The 19,710-nt window shown below is 35.3% G+C and overlaps 1 protein-coding gene across 2 annotated transcripts in view; it reads right to left on the bottom strand.

The window, feature by feature from the left end:
- ADGRL4 (adhesion G protein-coupled receptor L4) overlaps nucleotides 1-19,710 on the bottom strand; it is a 113,314-nt gene that overhangs the window by 18,608 nt on the left and 74,996 nt on the right. For both annotated transcript variants that reach the window (XM_088022963.1, XM_028102569.2), the window contains 5 exons: nucleotides 15,252-15,454; nucleotides 12,877-13,050; nucleotides 11,423-11,626; nucleotides 9,176-9,396; nucleotides 8,986-9,052 (listed from right to left, as the gene is read on the bottom strand). In XM_088022963.1, the coding sequence (XP_087879089.1) occupies nucleotides 8,986-9,052; nucleotides 9,176-9,396; nucleotides 11,423-11,626; nucleotides 12,877-13,050; nucleotides 15,252-15,454 (869 nt within the window). The remainder of the gene's footprint in view (nucleotides 1-8,985; nucleotides 9,053-9,175; nucleotides 9,397-11,422; nucleotides 11,627-12,876; nucleotides 13,051-15,251; nucleotides 15,455-19,710) is intronic.

Below are 19,710 nucleotides of genomic sequence, written 5' to 3'. Positions count from 1 at the left end.
ACCAGTGATGAATTTCACCTTGGCCAGTTTTTTCTAATTGGGCTTGAGAGACCTAAGGGATTTTTTTCAATATATTATTTTGGATCTCTAATTTCTATAAAGTTATTCAATTTTTATGAAATTTTTTTAGTAAAATCCCAAGGAGATTTTCTGTGAAGGGATTTCCAGTTAAGAATATAACTCCCATATATGAGAGTACATTGGAAACTACAAATGTATTATTTATGTTAAGTTTTTTTTTTAACTCGTTCTTTTTAAAATTCTAGCTACCTATTGTTTCAAGAAGGTTGGAATAATACAAAAATGTAACAAAATGTTACAGGCACTGAAATGCTTATTAATATATAATATGAAGAAACGGTTAGAATTTTAAAATGCCTTGAACCACAGAGGTCACTAAAAGATGCATCTAACAAATATGCTGCCATTAAATTAAAAGATGTAATTAAAATGTTGATGCTGTTATCCACAACATGTAAAATTTACCATGGTTAGTGTTTCTAATACAGCTTCAATGGGGTTATCTGAAGGACATTGCCCAAACTATGATTTTAATTCTTTTTCTTATACTTTTGCTGTTTAAAGAAAGCTGCAAAATGCACTCCTATAAAAGCTGCTTAATATCCAAGTCTAGACTAGTATTTTCTAATAGAAAGAATCCGGGATAACATCTTGCATGGGATATGTGGTCGTACTGGAGACTTCTTTGGTTGTCATGCCTAGGCAGTGGTGGTAGTGGTGTTATTATAGGCATCTGGCGAGTAGAAGCCAGAGATGCTGCTAGGCTCCCTGTAATGCACAGGATGGGTCCTCCAACAGAGATTTGGTCCAAAGTGTCAATGGTGCCATGATTGTGGAACCCTGGTCTATCATAATCCTTCCCTTGGGTTTACGTATTCCAGTTCAGGTATTTAGACACTATAGTGGACAATAATATCTAGTGTTGACAAAAATGTCAGAAAAGGGACATTCTCAAATATTATTGGTATAAGTACCTATTGAAGTAAATGTTTTGGAGGCAGTTTGTAAATTTAAAAATCTGTCTCTACTTGCATTTCTACTTTTAAGAAGCATTTCTTAACAATTTTATATAATGGATATATGTAACTGTATTGGAACAGGAATTCTCTGGGCATGCAGTCTTATTTACAATAAGGAAGTATTAGAAACCAATTAGATGTTCATCAATAGGAAGTGGTAAAATAAATTAGAGCATAATATGGGTAATATGCAATGATAAAAATGGTAGAATTGTATATTATAACAAATAAGGATGAATGTGTTATATTTATTTCAGGTTATAAATGATTCAGGTTTTTTGAATTTGTCATCAATTTCTTTGCCTAAATTTATATAAATGTGTATGTGTGTGTGTGTTCATGCGCGTGCACATACCAAAGGTCTGGAAGGATGCAGAGCAAATATTAAGAAAAGAGTAGTCATGAAAAATATGAGTGTGGGATAAAATATCCACTTGTTAGCTTGCCTAGTCTTGTAATATTTGCATTTCTTTCAAGCTTGGGCAATTTGTGAAATTAAAAAATGTAATAAGAATAGCTCATATAATAATAAATATACATAGACATTGTTGTGTAAGGGGTATGTGAGGAATTCACTTTTGAGGAGGTTTTAATAGGCATTTCCTGGTGAAAGGGAATTAAGAGATTGAGGACATAGGAAGAACCATTAGAGGAGGCCACTACAAAGAACTGAGTGGAATTCTGGGCAAACCTAAAGAGAAGGGGGTAGGAGAAGTAATATAGAAACACTCAATTATAAGGGTCGCGATTTAAATTCAAATGAAAGCTCACATTTTTTAAAAGAAAAGGCCTTATTTGGACATAGCGTAATTAGTATTTGCCTCAATCAAGCAAATTCTATTGTTTAATACTGAACATGTCTATGGGAAACTTCAATTTCTACTTAAAAGTTAAATTATTTTCAACAACTCTTTTTAATATTTGTGTACTTGAATCTAATTGCTTGTGCAGTTTTAGTTGAAAGGATTCAGCATTAAAGACGAAAAATATTGAAGAAAGAAATGAATTATGGAAATTATCTTCAGTTTGCAGCTTGCTTTACAAAGATTTAGAAGCCTCTTTTTTGTACAGCTCAATCTTTCAAAAGCATGGCTAGGGCTTTTTATGTATAGTTAAAATCTTAACATTTTAAATGTAGTGATTCATAGATAGAATCCGTGGGGTCATTGGTTCATACTTCAGAATTCTAAGAGCTCCTTAATATTAATGAGTCAACACCTAAGGAAATACTTTCATTTCATCAGTGCAGGGAATGTTGCTGCTCAAACAAATACCTAAATCGCTAACACTTATCAGAGTAGATTAAAAGCGTGAATATTCCTTTGAAACAACACACCTAGGGGTAGAAAAAGCCACCAGTGCTGATCTCATTCAGTTCTTACTCATTTACATATTGTCTTAAAGGCATTTTATATTATAATCTCCAACCAGACATGCTCCAGGGTTTCCATTCATAAAAACAAGCAAATATCATTTGCAGGACCTAGTCCCTACTCCGTGGAAGAAATGCAAGGATTCCATGTATGAATGACAGGTATGGCCATTGCTCTACAGAGACGTGCTCTGGAGTACGGGTCTTCCCAGATTTGTTTAGAGAAAGTCACGAAACCAATTTAATCCCTCACTGAAGCCTAGGCACAATGAAATCACCACTAATCATCTATTTATATTTGAATGTTCACTTACATTTTGTCTTTATCCTGTTTTTCTTCTATTAAATTTTTATTGTTTTTCTTAAAATATTTTACACTTTGTGTTAATTTCGGTTAAACTTTCCCTGGCAGAGTGTACTAGAGACTTTTAACAAATTCCAGGAAGTAACAGGTACGTATATTATAATCATATCTTGTTGTGGTTAAACAAATGCTGTCATATCTTCACCAATATTTTAAAAATTAGGATCTATGCTTAAATATATATATATATATATGTATGTATACACATACACACATATACACACTATATTGGCCAAACATACATTCCCTTGCATACAATTTTTTTGCTGTGCAAACCATGGCTTTAAAATTCGTCTTTATTTTTTGGGGCACCTCAGTGGCTCAGTTGTTAAGCGGCTGCCTTTGGCTCAGGTCATAATCCCGGGGTCCTGGGATCGAGCCCAGCATTCGGTTCCTTGTGCAGCGGGAGGCCTGCTTCTCCCTCTCCCACTCCCCCTGCTTGTGTTCCCTCTCTGCTGTGTCTCTCCCTGTCAAATAAATAAAATCTTAAAAAAAAATAAAAAAATAAAATTCATCTTTACTTTTTAATACAAAAAGCATAAATGAGAGAGCCAAAAATGTCCTCCAAATGATTGTGCATTTTCCTATTTTAAATTTAAAGAATGGATGCTTTTCCTAAAACATTTCATTTTGCCTTTACCATAGCCTTGTTGTGTGTAGGGCTGGCCCTGGTATCTTTATTTTATGTATTAGAAACCCAGGACACAGAGCAGTCACATTGCTTAAGGATCTCATGGTGTTTCTTCCTGCCTCATTCATTACTATGGTTTTTATTAACAGATTAATTAAAATACAGAGATAATTACTAAAGACTTACTAAATACTTCTATATTCTGGGGTGACCAAAAGGAGTCAGTTTTATCGTCTAGGATTCATAGAGAATGCAATGTGAATGCTGCTCTGTAGAGAATAACTGCAATTTACTGAGTGGAGGCCAGTAAGGTTGTGCACCACAATGACACTGATTATTGAGCAAGATATGGTCAGTAAATGAAGAAACTCTGGGTGTTTGGAGGTAGGGGATGCGTAGTGTAATGCACACAGAAAATTACCGTGTGCAACAAAACAGAGCACTGAAAGCACTATGGAGGGTTTGAATAAAAAGTCTATGGAAATACATTGGAGAAAGAGATTAGTTACAAATCTGGAAAAGTTTTCATCAAGTCCTGTATTAATTAATGATAAGATTTCAGGCAGAACTGTGCACAGGGTGGTAGGATTACTGAGTGCAAAGGACCAAGAAGATATTCAAGAACAGCAAGTATTCTAATAAGGATGAAAGTTTTGGAGGAGCTGTTTTGTGGGGTTAAGCAGTGTGGGGAAAAAAAAGCTGAAAATAGGCTGGGTTCAGCTACATCACGAGAACTTGACATTCCAGCGTATGGAATTTGGCCTATAGGCAAAGGGGAATATCAGCCCTGGAATTAAGAAAGCAGGCCATGGCAACTTCATGAATATAAGTTTCAGCTCAGATACTTACTAGCTGTTAATCAAGCTGTGTAATCACTTTACGCCTCAATTTTTCCACCTTCAAAATAAAATAATTATGCACACGCGCGCACACACACACATGCAGCCATTTTTGAATTGTTTAAAGAATTAGATTAAATGTGCTAACAACACATGGAGAAGAGAATGTTTATCTTAGTGTCAGGAACATAATAGTGTTTAACATTAATGTTATTTTTTATTGATAGTTGCCATTGTTTGAGCTGAGTTTGGGGCTGTTTATTATGGACAGGTTAAAACAAAATCGGAGAGAATGGCAGCAGAAAGATAGGTCAATAAGGAAATTGCAAAAGAGGCAAGGTAAAATGAAAAGGTGGCTCTAGTTTCAAGTTTCAGTAGACCTAAAGCCTTGAGCCAATCTCCTAACATTTTGAATCAAATCCTATTTTTTGTTAACTATAAAATGGAATAGATAATAACAATGTGGGTGATTTGTGGAGACTATTAGCTCTGAGTAGTAGCTGCTTAATAAATTGTAAATTAAAAAAAATTCCTGTTATAAATACTAGAATATGAGGAAGGGATAGCAATAGTTTGATCCTGAAAGTGGAGAAGAAATGGGTAAGTTTATGGAAGAAAAACTTGTAAATAATTTGTGGCATCTAGACTAGGATGTGATGAATCCATGAAATGATGACTCTTGACTATCCTTTTTATTTTTTGGATTATTTATTTATTAATTTATTTATTTGAGAGAGAGGGCATGCACAGATGAGTGGGGGGGAGGGGCAGAGGGAGACAGGGAAGGAGAGAAGCAGACTCCCCACTGAGCATAAGCCCAACCTGCGGGGCTGGATCCCAGGACTTGAGATCATGAACTGAACCAAAGTCAAGAGTCAGATGTTCAACTGACTGAGCTGCCCAGGCACCTCAGGTTCTTGACTATTCTTAATAACAGACAGACGATGATAATTTTGTTATTTCTGGCATTGTCTTATGCACAATGGTGGCCATTTTGTCTGTGCCCTCTGTTTACCTTCAAGGGAAATCTGATAAGTTTTTGGGGCTTCTTGGTAGACACTTAAATTCACATTAAGAATCCGCTGTAAAGCCAAATTTACTTCTTGCCCCATCTACAAACAAGTTCATCTTTCTCAATGAAGACTTGTTGAATGATTGTCATGCTCATATTGATCTCTCCCACATCTTATCAGTATCACTTATATTTTATTATATATTGTTCTTTGTTATTTGTTTTGTCTTGCTTTATCCTCATTGATACTATAGTGGGCAGGGGATAATTCTGATATTTCCTTTGTTCTCCCATCATGCCCAATAACAGCCAATTAACCTGGCAAACTTAATTACATGGCTTGGCATCCTTACCTACCAGAGTACACCCAGACATAGGATAATGATTTTTTTTTTTTTTTTGAGAGAGAGAGAGAGAGAGGCAGAGGGGGAGAGGGAGAATGAGACTCTTAAGCAGGCTTCATGCCCCGTGCAGAGCCCAACACGGTGCTCCATCTCACAAGCCTGAGATCGAGACCTGAGCTGAAATCAAGAGTTAGAGGCTTAACTGACTAAACCACCCTGGCGCCCTGGGATAATGACTTTCAATTCAGTAGATCTATGTAGACGAGCGTGGGGCAGCATAGTTGGTTCTCAGATGCTGTCCCTTCATTGATAAAGCTCAACTCCTCTGTTGTTAGAGGCTAGAAGGGCCTGATTATCTCTCGCTGATGGAGCTTCATGACATCACTTCGGTTTAGTTTGGTTCCTACTATTGCTGGTAATCTTGGCTTATGTGATGGCCTCCACTTAGATAGTATATGTGATTTTCTTGGTGTTTATAGAATTTCCTTTCCATCTTGGCCCCTTCTATTCTTCAGAGAAGGACAGTCATGCCATCATTTAACCTCACCTTTATTGAACCCATTCTTTTAGTTGTGTATAATTTTGCTTTGACCTGGCAACCTTCTGGGCAACCCTACAACTTTTGTCCATTTCTCTAACTTTTCCTGAAGTTTTATGTGTTCCTTCCTCATTTTATTCCTAGGCATGGTATCTAATAATCCTTTCCTTCCCTGCTATCAAAAAATACTCCAGTAGGCATGCAGTTTGCAGGAAACTCCAACAAAAATAGGTCTAGTCTCTATATTCAGATTTGGCCCAAAGTCAGGGGACATATGTCAAGCATAAAAATTGGCTCTTTATGCTCTGCTCTTATATATCAACGAGATGTGAAAATCCAGTCACACTGGCATTTGATCTGGGATCAGAACGATAATTTTACTCTTACTATATTTCTGCTCCCATTCTCTACAAACCTTTCAGAGTACTTGTCCACACCTTGTCTTCCAAAAGACAGGGGAGCCCCTGCCTGTTTTTCACTGGCAGCTAAAAGAAAAGCTTTTCATAAAGAACACTGCTCTCCTCCAAAGGTCAAGGACTCTTTTTTTTTTTTTAAAGATTATTTATTTATTCATGTGAGAGAGAGCGAGAGAGAACACAGAGGGAGAGAGCACAGGGGGAGAGGGGCAAACAGACTCCCCGCTGAGAGGAGAGCTCGATGTGGGGCTCGATCCCAGGACCCTGAGGTCATGACCCTAGCCGAAGGCAGACGCTTACCTGACTGAGCCACTCAGGTGCGCCCAGGACTCCTAGTTTTAAACCGCTATCCCTGACCAGGGGCCTCCATCTCCACTCCTCTTACGGGGCTACAGCTGGTCCTACTGTCTCTTTATCAGACCCGTGGAAGTGTCAGACCCAAACTGTTAGTGGCCCTTTTTCAAATGTTTGATGCCCAATATTTCTTTTACTTCATTTCTGAACTAAAGATGTATACTATTCTGGGACAACAGGATGTATCTCACCTAACATTGTCTCATACAGCTGAATAATAACATTGACAACAACATATAGCTGAATAATAACAACAAGAAAAAACCAGTAATAACAGTGACAATAATAATAATAATTAGCCACGATTAGCCCAGAAAAGCAGGAATAACTAGAATAAATGAATTCACTTCAATTCAGTAATTAAGGAATTTCTGCTGCTTTTAAAGATACTAAAGAAGATAAACATTATTCAGTTTTAGAGTAAAACTGAGGGGCCTCATCCATTCTTAAGTAGCCTGACCCTAAGGTTAAATGGAATGATTATCATACTGAAACTATGGAAGATAAATAGGTCCATTAATTCCAGACGAGGACAGTGTGATGTTATTCATTTAGGCTTCTAGGAAAGTTAGCAGGACTCATTTTTAGATAAGCCCATCTAAAATCTGTAGACTTCACTATAAGATAATCTAAAGTTATCTTTTCCCTTACATAAGCAAAAGTAAAAAACAACTTCAGGGAACACTTTCCATTTCTTACTTAAGAGAAAAATACTCCTATTTTTCTTGTTTTGACTATAATTTCTGGCCCACTACTTTTCATCTTAATTATAAGAATTACTGATCCAAAGAACTTTCACTTGTACAAAACAATATCAGAGACGGTCCATTCTGTAGAGATGGAACCAGGAAAATCAGAATATATAGAGAGTGTGTTTACACAAAATATTCCTATCAGGACAACACATGAAAGTATATGGAAGGGACAACATTCAGTCTATATTCTCATGTGGGTTGAAAATTTTGGAAGTATAATAAACTAACTCTGAAATTGTTTTAGCTGAAATCTAGCCAATGGTTTCTTTTTATATTACTGGATTTGTTGGGAGAATTATAAGCAATTTTCTGTGATGATGAGGAAATATAGCCTCCGAATTCACTTTATTTCACCCATACCATTAAAAACTAAGCCTTGGTGAAAATTCTCTGCTTTACCTTTCAAGTCTTTCTCCATTTAGCAGCTTCCTTACAACCACAAAAACACAAGGGGAAAGAGTGAGGGAAAAAACAATTCAAAAAAGATAGCTAGCTTATGGTCAAAACATCTGGGACAAAGTTGTCCAAAATGTTGTCACAGCTCCTTTGCTGACAATTCATTCCATTCTAGAGCCTTGTCAGACCTCCCAGGTTCATTGACAGACTCTTATATTCAGAATGGCTTTGAAAACTTACAGCACTTAGAAATGCTCTTGAGACATCTAAAAATGTCTTTATTTAGAAAGGAACATATAACACCTGCCAAATTTGTAAGTTTGAAATCACTTCCAATAAGAATTAAAAGGCCCTCTTCCTCACTGAAATGGGACTATCAATATATGACTTGTCTGCTCATGAGAAATAGTGGGTTCTTGTCTCTGATGTCGCAGTTTAGTTTAAAATCACTTTCATGATGACAGGGTGCATGAGGATGATAAAACTATAAAGATGACAGTCTAATCTTCAAGGATCACTGATCATTGATAGAAGATTAAATACTGTAAACATCTGAAATGCCAGATTATCAGCTGCTTGGCAAACTCTCAGTATTGAAGTATGCTCAGACATTACTGATAAGTGAGAAATGCTTTTCCTATACGTTATGCAGAAATATCTCCTCCTCCTCCAGGAGGGGCAGATGAATTGTAATACCTCTGAATTTAAGATATATATATATATATATATGTGTGTGTGTGTGTGTGTGTTTATATATGTGTTTATATATATGTTTTTCTCAATCATGATGAATATGTATAAAATGTTAATAAATGACATACTGTATTGTGCTCAGAATTATTGTTTTCCCTCAGAGTAATGCCCGATTGCTGTGAATTTTAATCATCACTTTTTGGAATTCCAACCAATGTTAAATATACGTACAAGAATGATTAGACATGCTGGTCCTATAAAACTCCAAATAAAGTTGTTTTCTGTGCTAAGCCAACATCTGAAAAGTAAATAATAAATCTATAAATATGTTTGTACGTACTTCACAAAGCAGCATTTTCAATGATACATGGAGCATATTCAGAATTGCATTTCAAATACTTATGAGATCATCTTAACTTACACTTTGGTGGTGCCATAATATCTATATCCCAATGATGCTGAAAATCCAACTACCACAGCCGGGCTGAGATAGCCAAAGATATAAAAATTCTTGTGCAGAAAGCCCTTGTTGTAGATGACGCCCACAACAATGAGATAGAGGTGGATGCCTTCAATGCACATCCATGCAAAGGCAGCTAAAAAGAAATAATGCAGCAGCCCGGCAATGATTGAACAGAAGAGCTAGAAATCAAGGAAAGAAAGAAACCATAAGCATTGTTTGCTTTCACATTAGCATAACACAAAATCCTGACTTTCTCCTCAAATTATGCCACTTGATATAATGCTTGATCATGTTAAAATATCCTCTCATCAAGTGCCAGTTTTTTAAGATGTCCCACTTCCAGCTGAGCTTCATCAATGTGAAGCCTCAATTGTGAAGAAATCCCGTGATAGAACTAAGTTACTGTTCTTGTCCAGAGAGTTATGCTTTTATACATTTATATCATGTGAGAAGTTGTGGATTTGTCACATGTAAACCATGATATCTTAGTGAATGTGTTATGATTTAAGTTAATTTCTGTTTTGGAGATGCCTTTCCTCTCCTTAATTTTATTCATGCTCAAAGAATGAAAATTATTGCTAATACTATGGTAAATGAAATATAATAAGTGTCTTGATTATTGTGGCAAACATTAAGTTTATAAAACAAATGATGATATATTTTGCAAAAATATCCATTATGGAGTCACTTTAAGTTATAAGATTATCAGGCAAATTTGAGATGGATTTCAGTTAGATATTATTTATTAGTACTTCACACATAGAATTGGAATTAGGCTTATAAGAAATAACAGAGGAAGAAGTACAGTTAACACACTAATAGAACTAACAATATCTATTGCTGGAAAGAGAACATAATACACACTTACATGCCTATTGCACTTAATCAAAAAGAGTACGATCCAAGCATAATGAGATTATATACTAAAATATATTGGGAGTACTATATAAGGTTGAGAACAGAAAGGTCACTAGTGATCAAAATTTGGGAACTACTTTAGTCAGGAAGTAAGATTGACATATGGCTTGAAAATGGGAAGAACTTGAGAGGTGAAACAGAATTGAAAATAAACACTCTAAGGAATATTTTGGGGTAAGGGTAATGGGGAGATGAAACTGAAGGAGGAAATAGGCACTGGAGGATAGTGGGTGGTACAAAATTGGCAGGTGTCAGGACTACCCCTGCAAAATAAAAAAAAAAAAAATGAAGTTTATAGTTTAGGGTATACTATTTAAAATAGATGTTTGGTGGCATCTACTTCAGAAGAAGAACTTGATAACTAGGCATTAGTGTCAGTATTTGAAAGATTTCTAACAGGGATGGAAATATGGAGGCAACTTAATGTCTTGTGGTCCTGAGGATACACTTCTCTAGTCTCTACCTGCATGGAGGGCAGCTGACCTAGAGCTCTAGCTGCTGTGTTCTTTCCCACAGGCTGCTACACAGAGGAGTCCCCTGCCACGTGACTCTGGCTCAAGGTCTTCTCAAAGGACTCCTTGCAACCATGCTGAGCTTTCCTGAGAACGGCACTGCTGTGTAAAATGCTTCCACCTACTACTTGTCCTTTCTTCCTTCTCTCCTTTACTGGGGGTCAGACCTGCATCTTGGTCGGATGGCTCTCCAAGTCTCTCTCTTCCCATTATCTCTCAGCCATTTTGCCTAATTAACTTATTGCACGTTGAATTCCATTTTAATGTCTGCTTCTAGGAGGACCCAGATTAACACAATATAGAAATTGTTCTGTAAGGCCCTCCATCAGTAACGGGGGGAGATAGGTAGTTAGGAAAGTGCAGTGACTAGGTGGAGCCAATTTGTCATATTTCAACCTGTGAACCCACTGCTTTTCTATTCAGTCCCTGTGTTAAGATAAAATTTTTATTTCTAATTCTCTTTTTGTCCCTTCTGCCTTTGTTTAATGCCCACGTAAAAAACAAAGCAAAAAATAAAAAAGGCTATTTCTTCAGTATGTTGCTAAGTTTTCATTTGTCCCAATGATTCATCATAACAAGGGACATTGTGCTTAATGAAATTGAAAGGCAGGTTTTAGGTATGTTAGCATTAGCAAACTTAGAAAAGACTTAGGAATAAAGTATATGGTACATTTGCCCTTTAAGCTCTTAATTATAATTCGTGATTCTATGACATATATATTTAGGAAAGTACAAATTTAGAAAACAAAATAGAGAGTAAGAGAGAGCTACATACCTTATTAGTATTTGTATTGATCCCAACAAGAAAAACTAGTTCAGCAAGGAATAGGTTACAGCAGAGATTTTTGTGAATTGTTGTTCTGGTGCTTTGAATTTCACTGAAGAACCAGAAGGTAAAAATGCATATGGAAAGGCAAATCAGTGAAATAATTATTCCTAGTTGAGTGATCCTTGTAAGAATATTATAATCTTTAATACCCTAAGGGAAAATAATAATAAAGCTGTTAAGAGAATAACTCAGTAACTTGTCAAAGGAACTACAACATATAATGAACTTCCTTTTTTGGTGAAACATTAATCAAAATGTTCATAAAATGTAAAAATACAAATGTGCATTTAGATGAGAAAAATTTTGTACCTTCGAAAATGCTCAATATTCAGGGAAATCTGATATAAATCATGTAGCACTTTAAAAGTTCTGTAATTAGTGCTTTTTTTTCCTGGGCATAGTATATATTAGTGTATGGTTTAACAATGTTATCGTCATCAGTTTCATGATATTAGAAAGGCAATTCATTATTGTAATGTGAAAATGGTTAATTAAAACAGATTTATCAGTGGTGATAACAAGTCTTATTTCTATGCAGCAATTCATCTAAAACACATTAAACAACGGTATCAGAAATGCTGAATATATAGAATATCAAAACAGTAAAGTTGTGAGACTTTGAAATGGGAAAAGTTGGTTTTATTCTAACCAGATGAATATTTATATCTTATACAGAGAGTAGAGGCTTCTTTGCTTACTTAACATTCAGGAAAAAAATCTTTGTGACTGACATTACGGTTAGGCAGATTTATTTGGCCACTTTATATATTTGATGGATTCTCAGTAGACATGGAAATGAACTGTAATTTAATGAAGATTATGATACAGTGATATAAAATAAGAAACTGTATAGTGTAAAAGAAAGATATTATGGATGCGAAAAACAGCATACACCTACTCGCTGTAGAGAGATCTTTCGTGTTTAAAAATCTTGTACAGTTCTACATTATTAAAACATTGTAATAATTATAAATGCGCTAGTACTTATTGACCTGGTTTCAAATATTTTTAGCTAATTTGTAACTGGTAAAAATAAACTTTCAATACAAAGGCAAAGGCCCTTAAAGACCATGATACATGAAAATGTAAGTGGTTTTTAAAAGCAACATTAAAAATTAAGAGTCAATGGACAGGTATTTAATGCACAACCTACTAGCTATCATAGACTAGGTAGGTCCTAGACAAAAAAAATAACCTAAAATCCAGTCTAAATATGTCATACAAGGCAGGTAAGAAAACAAAGACTAAAAAAGATAGTTTTGGGGTTTTATCAGTTAACTAAATATATTTGCACCCAAAGAAACATAAAAAATTAATTCTCTTGCCTGATGTATGTAAACACGAAAAAAAAAAAAAAACAGGCAGGTTTATAAATACAAAATGATGGAAAATTGTCTTACAATGGAAGAACCAGAAGACATCAGAATTGCAAAATGTGTCAGGTGGTTACAGCGGCATGAGGTGTGGGTCTCATTTGAGGACAGCAGCTTGCAGCCCTCCAAAGACCAGCTGCCATTCATCGTGTCAGACGAGTAGCTCCAAAATGCACATTGACTCCTATACTTATCTGTGGTCTGAAAAAGAGACATTTTACTGATGGAAAAAAGAGAAAGAATTATACATATAGCATCACACTTCTCATATTTAAAATACCATTTCATGTATCAATATAATTACAACCATGCCTAAAAAGTAAAGCACAAAATCAATGCTAATAAACGAGTGCTGGCGTTCTGTGGAAGAACTGAAGTTACTGCAACAATGCTATATTTTATCAATTCCTGTGTCACAAAAGTTGTGAGAATTATGTATCATCAAATGAGATCATTTAGAATAGTGCAGGACACATAATTATCATATGATCTTTATTTGATAAATGTTTACAGAGAATATACTGGGTATTAGTCATTGACCCAAGTACTAAAAATACAATACTGAACAAAACAGAAAAAGTATTTGCACCGCTGATTTTAGATTCTCATGAGATGAGAAATTATTAAACAAGAAAAATAAACCAGGGGAAGGAGAGAGAAAGTAGTTGAGATTGGTCGGAGGAGGACTTTCTAAGGAGATGATATTAAAGGAAATACCCTCAATGAAGTTAGACAGAGAGAGTAAACCCTAAGACTTGGGAACAGAAGGTTCCAGATGGAGTGGAAAATGGAAAAGTTCTGAGTTGAGACTGGATAGGAATCTTCCAGAAACACTGGAAGCCAGTATAGTTCGGGTACAGTGAATGAGATAAAGAGCAGTTGAAGACAAGATCAGAGATAGGGTCTGATTGCATAGACTACAGGATGATTGTTTAATAAATAGAGTTCTCTCTATCACATATTTATATTAAGTGATCATAACATAATATTATGACAACTACCTCCTTTGAGGTAATGGAGAAGTATATACTAATTGGTGAAACTGCAAATAAATTATCAGGGAATCAGGAAACTGAGGGTGTTATATATGAGATAGCTTCTATTTTTTTTAGGAAAACAATGGGATCCAAATTTTGTTCTCAGAAAGAGGGAAACCATGAATTATGTAGGTCTGTCATCAAAAGAAAATGATAAAAATTCATAGGAGTCATTAATTTGAATGGGAACAAGATTTGAACAGAGAGGAAGATTAAGGATAACCAAGTTTTCCCATGAATTTTGGTGAAGAATTTTTATTTAAATGTGTGTTGTGTTTTGTTTTGTGATTGTGTCAGAGATTGGTGAAGTGGGTTGTCCTTGGCATCTCTTTAGCTGCCGAAACATTCCACTAGTAAAAACTGCAGAAAAACCCATCAGAGCATGTGAACGAACAATGTTTTAATTCTAGTGTCAAAAGGTCAGTTAGCATCTAAAAATATCTAAGTTTCGTTTCCGTTCTTAAAACATTAAAACATTTCACACCCTCTTCTCAACATAATGCCTACCAATGTTTAGGTTTGAGCTACTATTTTCTTTATCTTCTATATTTAGTTTCTCTCTACATTAGATGTCTTTATTTACAGTGACACATTTGTATTGTGTGTAAGCATATATGTTCTTTTAGTCCCCTCCCTCCCCCATAAATATGCAAATACAATTGTCCAGCTTCAGGGGTCTCCAAATGGAGTATCAGGGGTACCTTAATCACATACTAGGACTGAAATTCTATCGAAAGTCCAAGAAACCATCAACTGTAAAAAAGCAGCAAATAATCTATGATCTTTAGTTTCCTCATTCATTTTTAGGTATATAAAAAACCCAAATACTTAATTCTTTCTAGTGTTTATTATGATAGGGTTTTAATTACATATGAGCTTGAAAAAGATCTGAAATAACCATAAAGGAATAAAATGGTCTCAGCTAATTTCTTTATGAAATATTGTAAACTTCTCTGTGATTTTATTTTAATCAAAATTTAAATCCCTGCAAATATTATTTTAAATGGCAATTAGTAATCAAACAACTCTGTCATTACACAAATGACATTTATCTCTTTGGCTCTGATACATTTTTATAACTCATTCTTAAAAGTTATGGAGACTTCCAAAATGAACAATGTAATTAAAAATAAAATTAAAATATAACAATTTCAGAGAATCAAATGTGTAAAATTCCTTGATATTTATTAGAAAGATTACAGAGCACTGAAAGTACAAAAATGTTTTATAGAAAAATTAGTTGAAACTACTCTTTTAATTTTTAAACTCAAGAATTCACATACAATTAAAGTGACAATAAAAAAAATGTTCTCTTCTCTAAATGTTTCACACTCATAACCAATAGTCACCAGAAAAATAGCTTACCTTCATGTGACTTAATGTAAATGTTATTTTTTCAAGTTCATACAACGTGGGTGGGTTTGAGCTAATTGAGACAGAAATCACTGAAGAAATGACTCTTTCTTCCTCTTCAGAATTATCAGCACTTTGAGGTTCCAGTAAGTTGTCAGATGATGAAAACAAGGGACCGATACTCTTATAATATAAAAATGCAACTGCAACATTGCCTATCAATCAAATAAGTGTATTTAGTGAAATTCTTATAAAACAAAAATATATTTAGGCTCTCAAAATAAACATAAAAATTTAACAAAGGTTTTTACTCTAAGGCCAGTCATGAGAATACCTAGACACTAAAATGTGGATCATAGTAAGTGCATGTCTATATAATCAAATCATATTAAGACCTATTCCCTGACCTCCATGACTGTGAAACTGATCACGGACGGTAGCATTCCCTTTGCACAGGCTATATTTAGGAGAAAAATAGTCCTAGATAAATGTATATCCCACTCCTGACTAAGAACCAAGGTGTGAAATGTATTCACTTAAAAGATTAAAATTTGGAGTTACTACTTTGCTATGCAAAGATAGGAATTAGAAAGATGTTGGAAGAAAATTATCACTAACTTGGAGTATTAAGGAAGTTGAGAATTAAACAAGTTGTCAGACAACACTGAGTTCCACCTCATGCCCACTGAAATGTTTCCTCTTTAATATTGATGACATACTGGTATGCAGTCTCCAGGTAAGAAATTTACTGCCTTGCCAGACAGCTATTTATCTCTGCCCCTTGACACTCCACAAATGCAGTAAATCAGCATATAACCCAGTACTAGAAATGCAACCTGATCAGTACAGATTATCATGTGACTATTTTTCCCTTAGCCTAGACATTACACCTATATTAGTGGATCTCAAATTGTCTTGGTTTTTGAAGCAGCTCATTATTACTGATATTAAGTATGTGAACAACTCAAAATCTAGATCTATTGTCTTTTTAAAATTGCTGTTGCCACTTAGGTCATACACTTCCTCTATCTGTTGTACAGAATTATGGACATTAAATTTAAACGACTTTGCATTCAGAATTTATTCTTGGAATCAAAAGTTCTGTTTTCAGTCATCGTTCCTAGTTGTGTGGCCATGGATAAACTGCTTTGAACTTCAGCTTCTTCATTTATAAAATGATAATAGTAATACTTTAGCTACTTACTAGGCTAAGGTGGAGACTAAATTAAATAATACACGTGTTTTCTGTAAAACTTAAGGTCCTATATTAATATGATTATTGTTACATTTTTAAACTAGAAACATTATATATTTGCTTTATTTGCTGGGACAACTTACAAAGAACTCTTTTATATTTGCTTCCTCAAATTTGTGACTCCAGAATAATGTGAAAGGCATAAAGTCATCAAAACCATAAATACAAATGTTGATTCTATCATAAAATACGAAGAACTGTGCCCTCTAGCTGCCATGTTGCGTCACTGCGAGTGTGCACCTAATCTCAGCAGGTCCGCGCAGAACCCCTGAGCGCCAATCCTAGTCCCCAGCGCGGTCTCATTTCCGCTCCGACAAGGTGAAAGAAACTACCATGAACCAGGAGAAACTCGTCAAACTGCTCAAGTGCGCATTGGTGGGAGAGAAACTGCTCGCCAAAAGAAGAGGATGGTCCAGAGAATGGCGCCGAGGGATGATAAAAAACTTCAGTTCTCCTTAAAGAAGTTAGGGGTAAGCAATATCTGTGGTATTGAAGACGTATGTTCACACACTAAGGAACAGTGATCCACTTTAACAAGCCTCAAGTGCAGGCATCCCTGGGGGCGAACACTTTCACCATCACAGGCCAGGCCGAGACAAAGCTGCTGACAGAAATGCTACCCGGTATGTTAAACGAACTTGCAGAGTCTGACCAGTTTAAAGACCCGTTAAAGCTCTGACCACATGATCTGTGGATGGAGAAGCACCACTTGCTTCTGCAGAGGAGGATGATGATGAAGTTCCAGATCTTGTGGAGAATTCTGATGAAGCTTCCAAGAATGAAGCAAACTGAATTGAGTCAACTTCTGAAGAAGATAAAACTTGAAGACGTTACCGGGAGCTGCTACTGTATATTAGGACAGTTTTTTAAAAAATTCTGTTCATGTCTCTGATAAAATCTAGATCTCTAATATTTTTAAGCCCAAGCCCCTTGGACACTGCAACTCTTTTCAGTGTTTGCTTAGACACAATTTGTTCTTTGCAGCTAATTAAGCTGAAGAAGCCTGGGAATAAAGTTTGAAACAAGGTTAATGAAAAAGAAAAAAAAAATCTAAAACAAAGAACTGTGATACAAATCTGAGTCCTTCCACATGACACACAACGTCACAGTAATAAATAATATTTTTGGATATTGCTATGGTTATGTGAACTAGAAATTGCCAAAATCTATCATGATTCATGTTATCTTATCTAAAAAGGTATCACAAGAAACATCGCTAAGAGATTGCTGAAATCTAAGTATATTAGATAAAAGTATTTTCCGTTAACTGCCAGCTTAAGAAAACTTGTATCGAAGAAAGAAATGAAGTTAGTCTAACATGGCTGGGCTAGTGACATTATGAAGAGTCCACGTGATGACAACTAGCCCAGCCTTTGCTGTGGACAGACCAGGGCCTGAAGCAGGATCTGAAAACCTTTTAGGTCAACTTGAGTTAGTCCAATGGATGAACCAGTTCATATCACAGTGACTTCTCAGAAGTTGCAGTAGGAGCTGGTCCAAAATCAAATGAAGCCCCGAAAAGATAAGATGGATCTTTTAAATCTATTAATCACTCCTATCTTTTCTCAAGGAAAATATTTAACATCAAATTTTTGACTTTGGGTAAAATGTGATTCTTGCTGCATAGAATGCTCCAAAATCCCTTCTTAGCTCCATTCTGAGTATTGTTTCAGTATTTGTCCATTCTCATCATTTGAGCCTCTTCTAATTGCCATGATTTCTCATTAATTCTCGGCTTGATTTAGCTTTTTTTTTTAAAGATTTTATTTATTTATTTGAGAGAGAATGAAAGAGAGAGAGAGCACATGAGAGGGGGGAGAGTCAGAGGGAGAAGTAGATTCCCCGCTGAGCAGGGAGCCCGATGCGGGACTTGATCCCGGGACTCCAGGATCATGACCTGAGCCGAAGGCAGTCACTTAACCAACTGAGCCACCCAGGCGCCCCTTGGCTTGATTTAGCTTTTAACTCTCTTATCAGATATGTACCTTCATTCAGTAAATGAGGGGCTTATTTGCTAATGACAGGAAGTAAAAATTCAGTCTATAAAAAAAAGATTAAAAATCCACCTGTTCTTCCATGAACCTCCCTATTTTCCTAATAATGACACTATGCAGATTTTAACTTGAAGCGTGTATTTTATTAATGAATATTTATTGGTAAATAAATAATCACATGTAGACATCATAAAGCAGATTTTATCAGTTTGTTAGACTTCTCTCTGTGTTTTCTTGAGAACTGACATTATGGTCTCTTTCAAGTGTCAGAGTTTGCATGAGTGATCTTCAAATATAACAAAGCTATCATACATTCAGACAGGATCTCTTTGAGAAATTAATTCCATGACAATTTCATCATCTGTCACTATAATAAGTATTTTCAACGGCTCTATTCTTAGCTTCTAAACACTACTCAAATTGTCTTTGAAATTTCAACAGTGTAACACAGTCTTTGGATTTGCTCCTAAATATTATATGTGTGCTTGGTTAATTAGAATATGATGTAATAGGGTAAAAGCCTTGGATTCAGTGGTAGTATGGCTTAGTTATTTTTTCTTTGTTTTGTGGCCATCTGTTTCTTACCATTGTATAAAAATGACAAGAAAAAATGAAGAGGATAATATCAATGGGTTAGGAAAAAAATCCCACATTAGTGTTGTACAAAATTTTTTAAAAGGATGTTCTTCTGAGAATGAATGTGCAGAATATTAAAAAAATAGACACAATATCCATTTATGAAATGATGTCTATACTAGAGACCATACTGTGTTATTATATATAATTTCACTTATATTTATGACCACCCACATATTCTTTGAGAATCTATTATAATTCACATTTCACTTAGGTAGTATATTTTGACCTATTTGAGAATGATAACAATTCTTCTGTTGGCAGAGATTTTTTTTTTTTCTAAGTGCATTGCGTTAAGAGAGCAGATACACGGTTAAAATAGCTGCTTCCTTGCCCTTGATTAGGTGACAAGGAAAAGCTGGTCAGGGTTGATTTCTTTGTTAACTTCCTCCCTTCTAGTACTGGCTCTGTATTATTTGTTGATGTGCATGGAGAAAAATCCATTAACTTCATTGTGCCTTAGTTCCATTATCCATAAAGTGAGGAAATTAGGGTAGGTAGTCATCAAATCGCCTGCTAGTACTGGCATTCCATTTCCCAAGAAATCCTGCCTTTAGTTGAGAAGTTTATGGTACAAAGACGAAGA

This window comes from Eumetopias jubatus, unplaced genomic scaffold, assembly GCF_037043125.1.
Source record: "Eumetopias jubatus isolate StellerSeaLion01/CBP00866 unplaced genomic scaffold, mEumJub1_p1.0 scaffold_4, whole genome shotgun sequence".
In the NCBI taxonomy this organism is placed as follows: domain Eukaryota; kingdom Metazoa; phylum Chordata; class Mammalia; order Carnivora; family Otariidae; genus Eumetopias; species Eumetopias jubatus.
The sequence above is the reverse complement of the archived record's forward strand: the minus strand, read 5'-3'. Positions and strand labels throughout refer to the sequence as shown.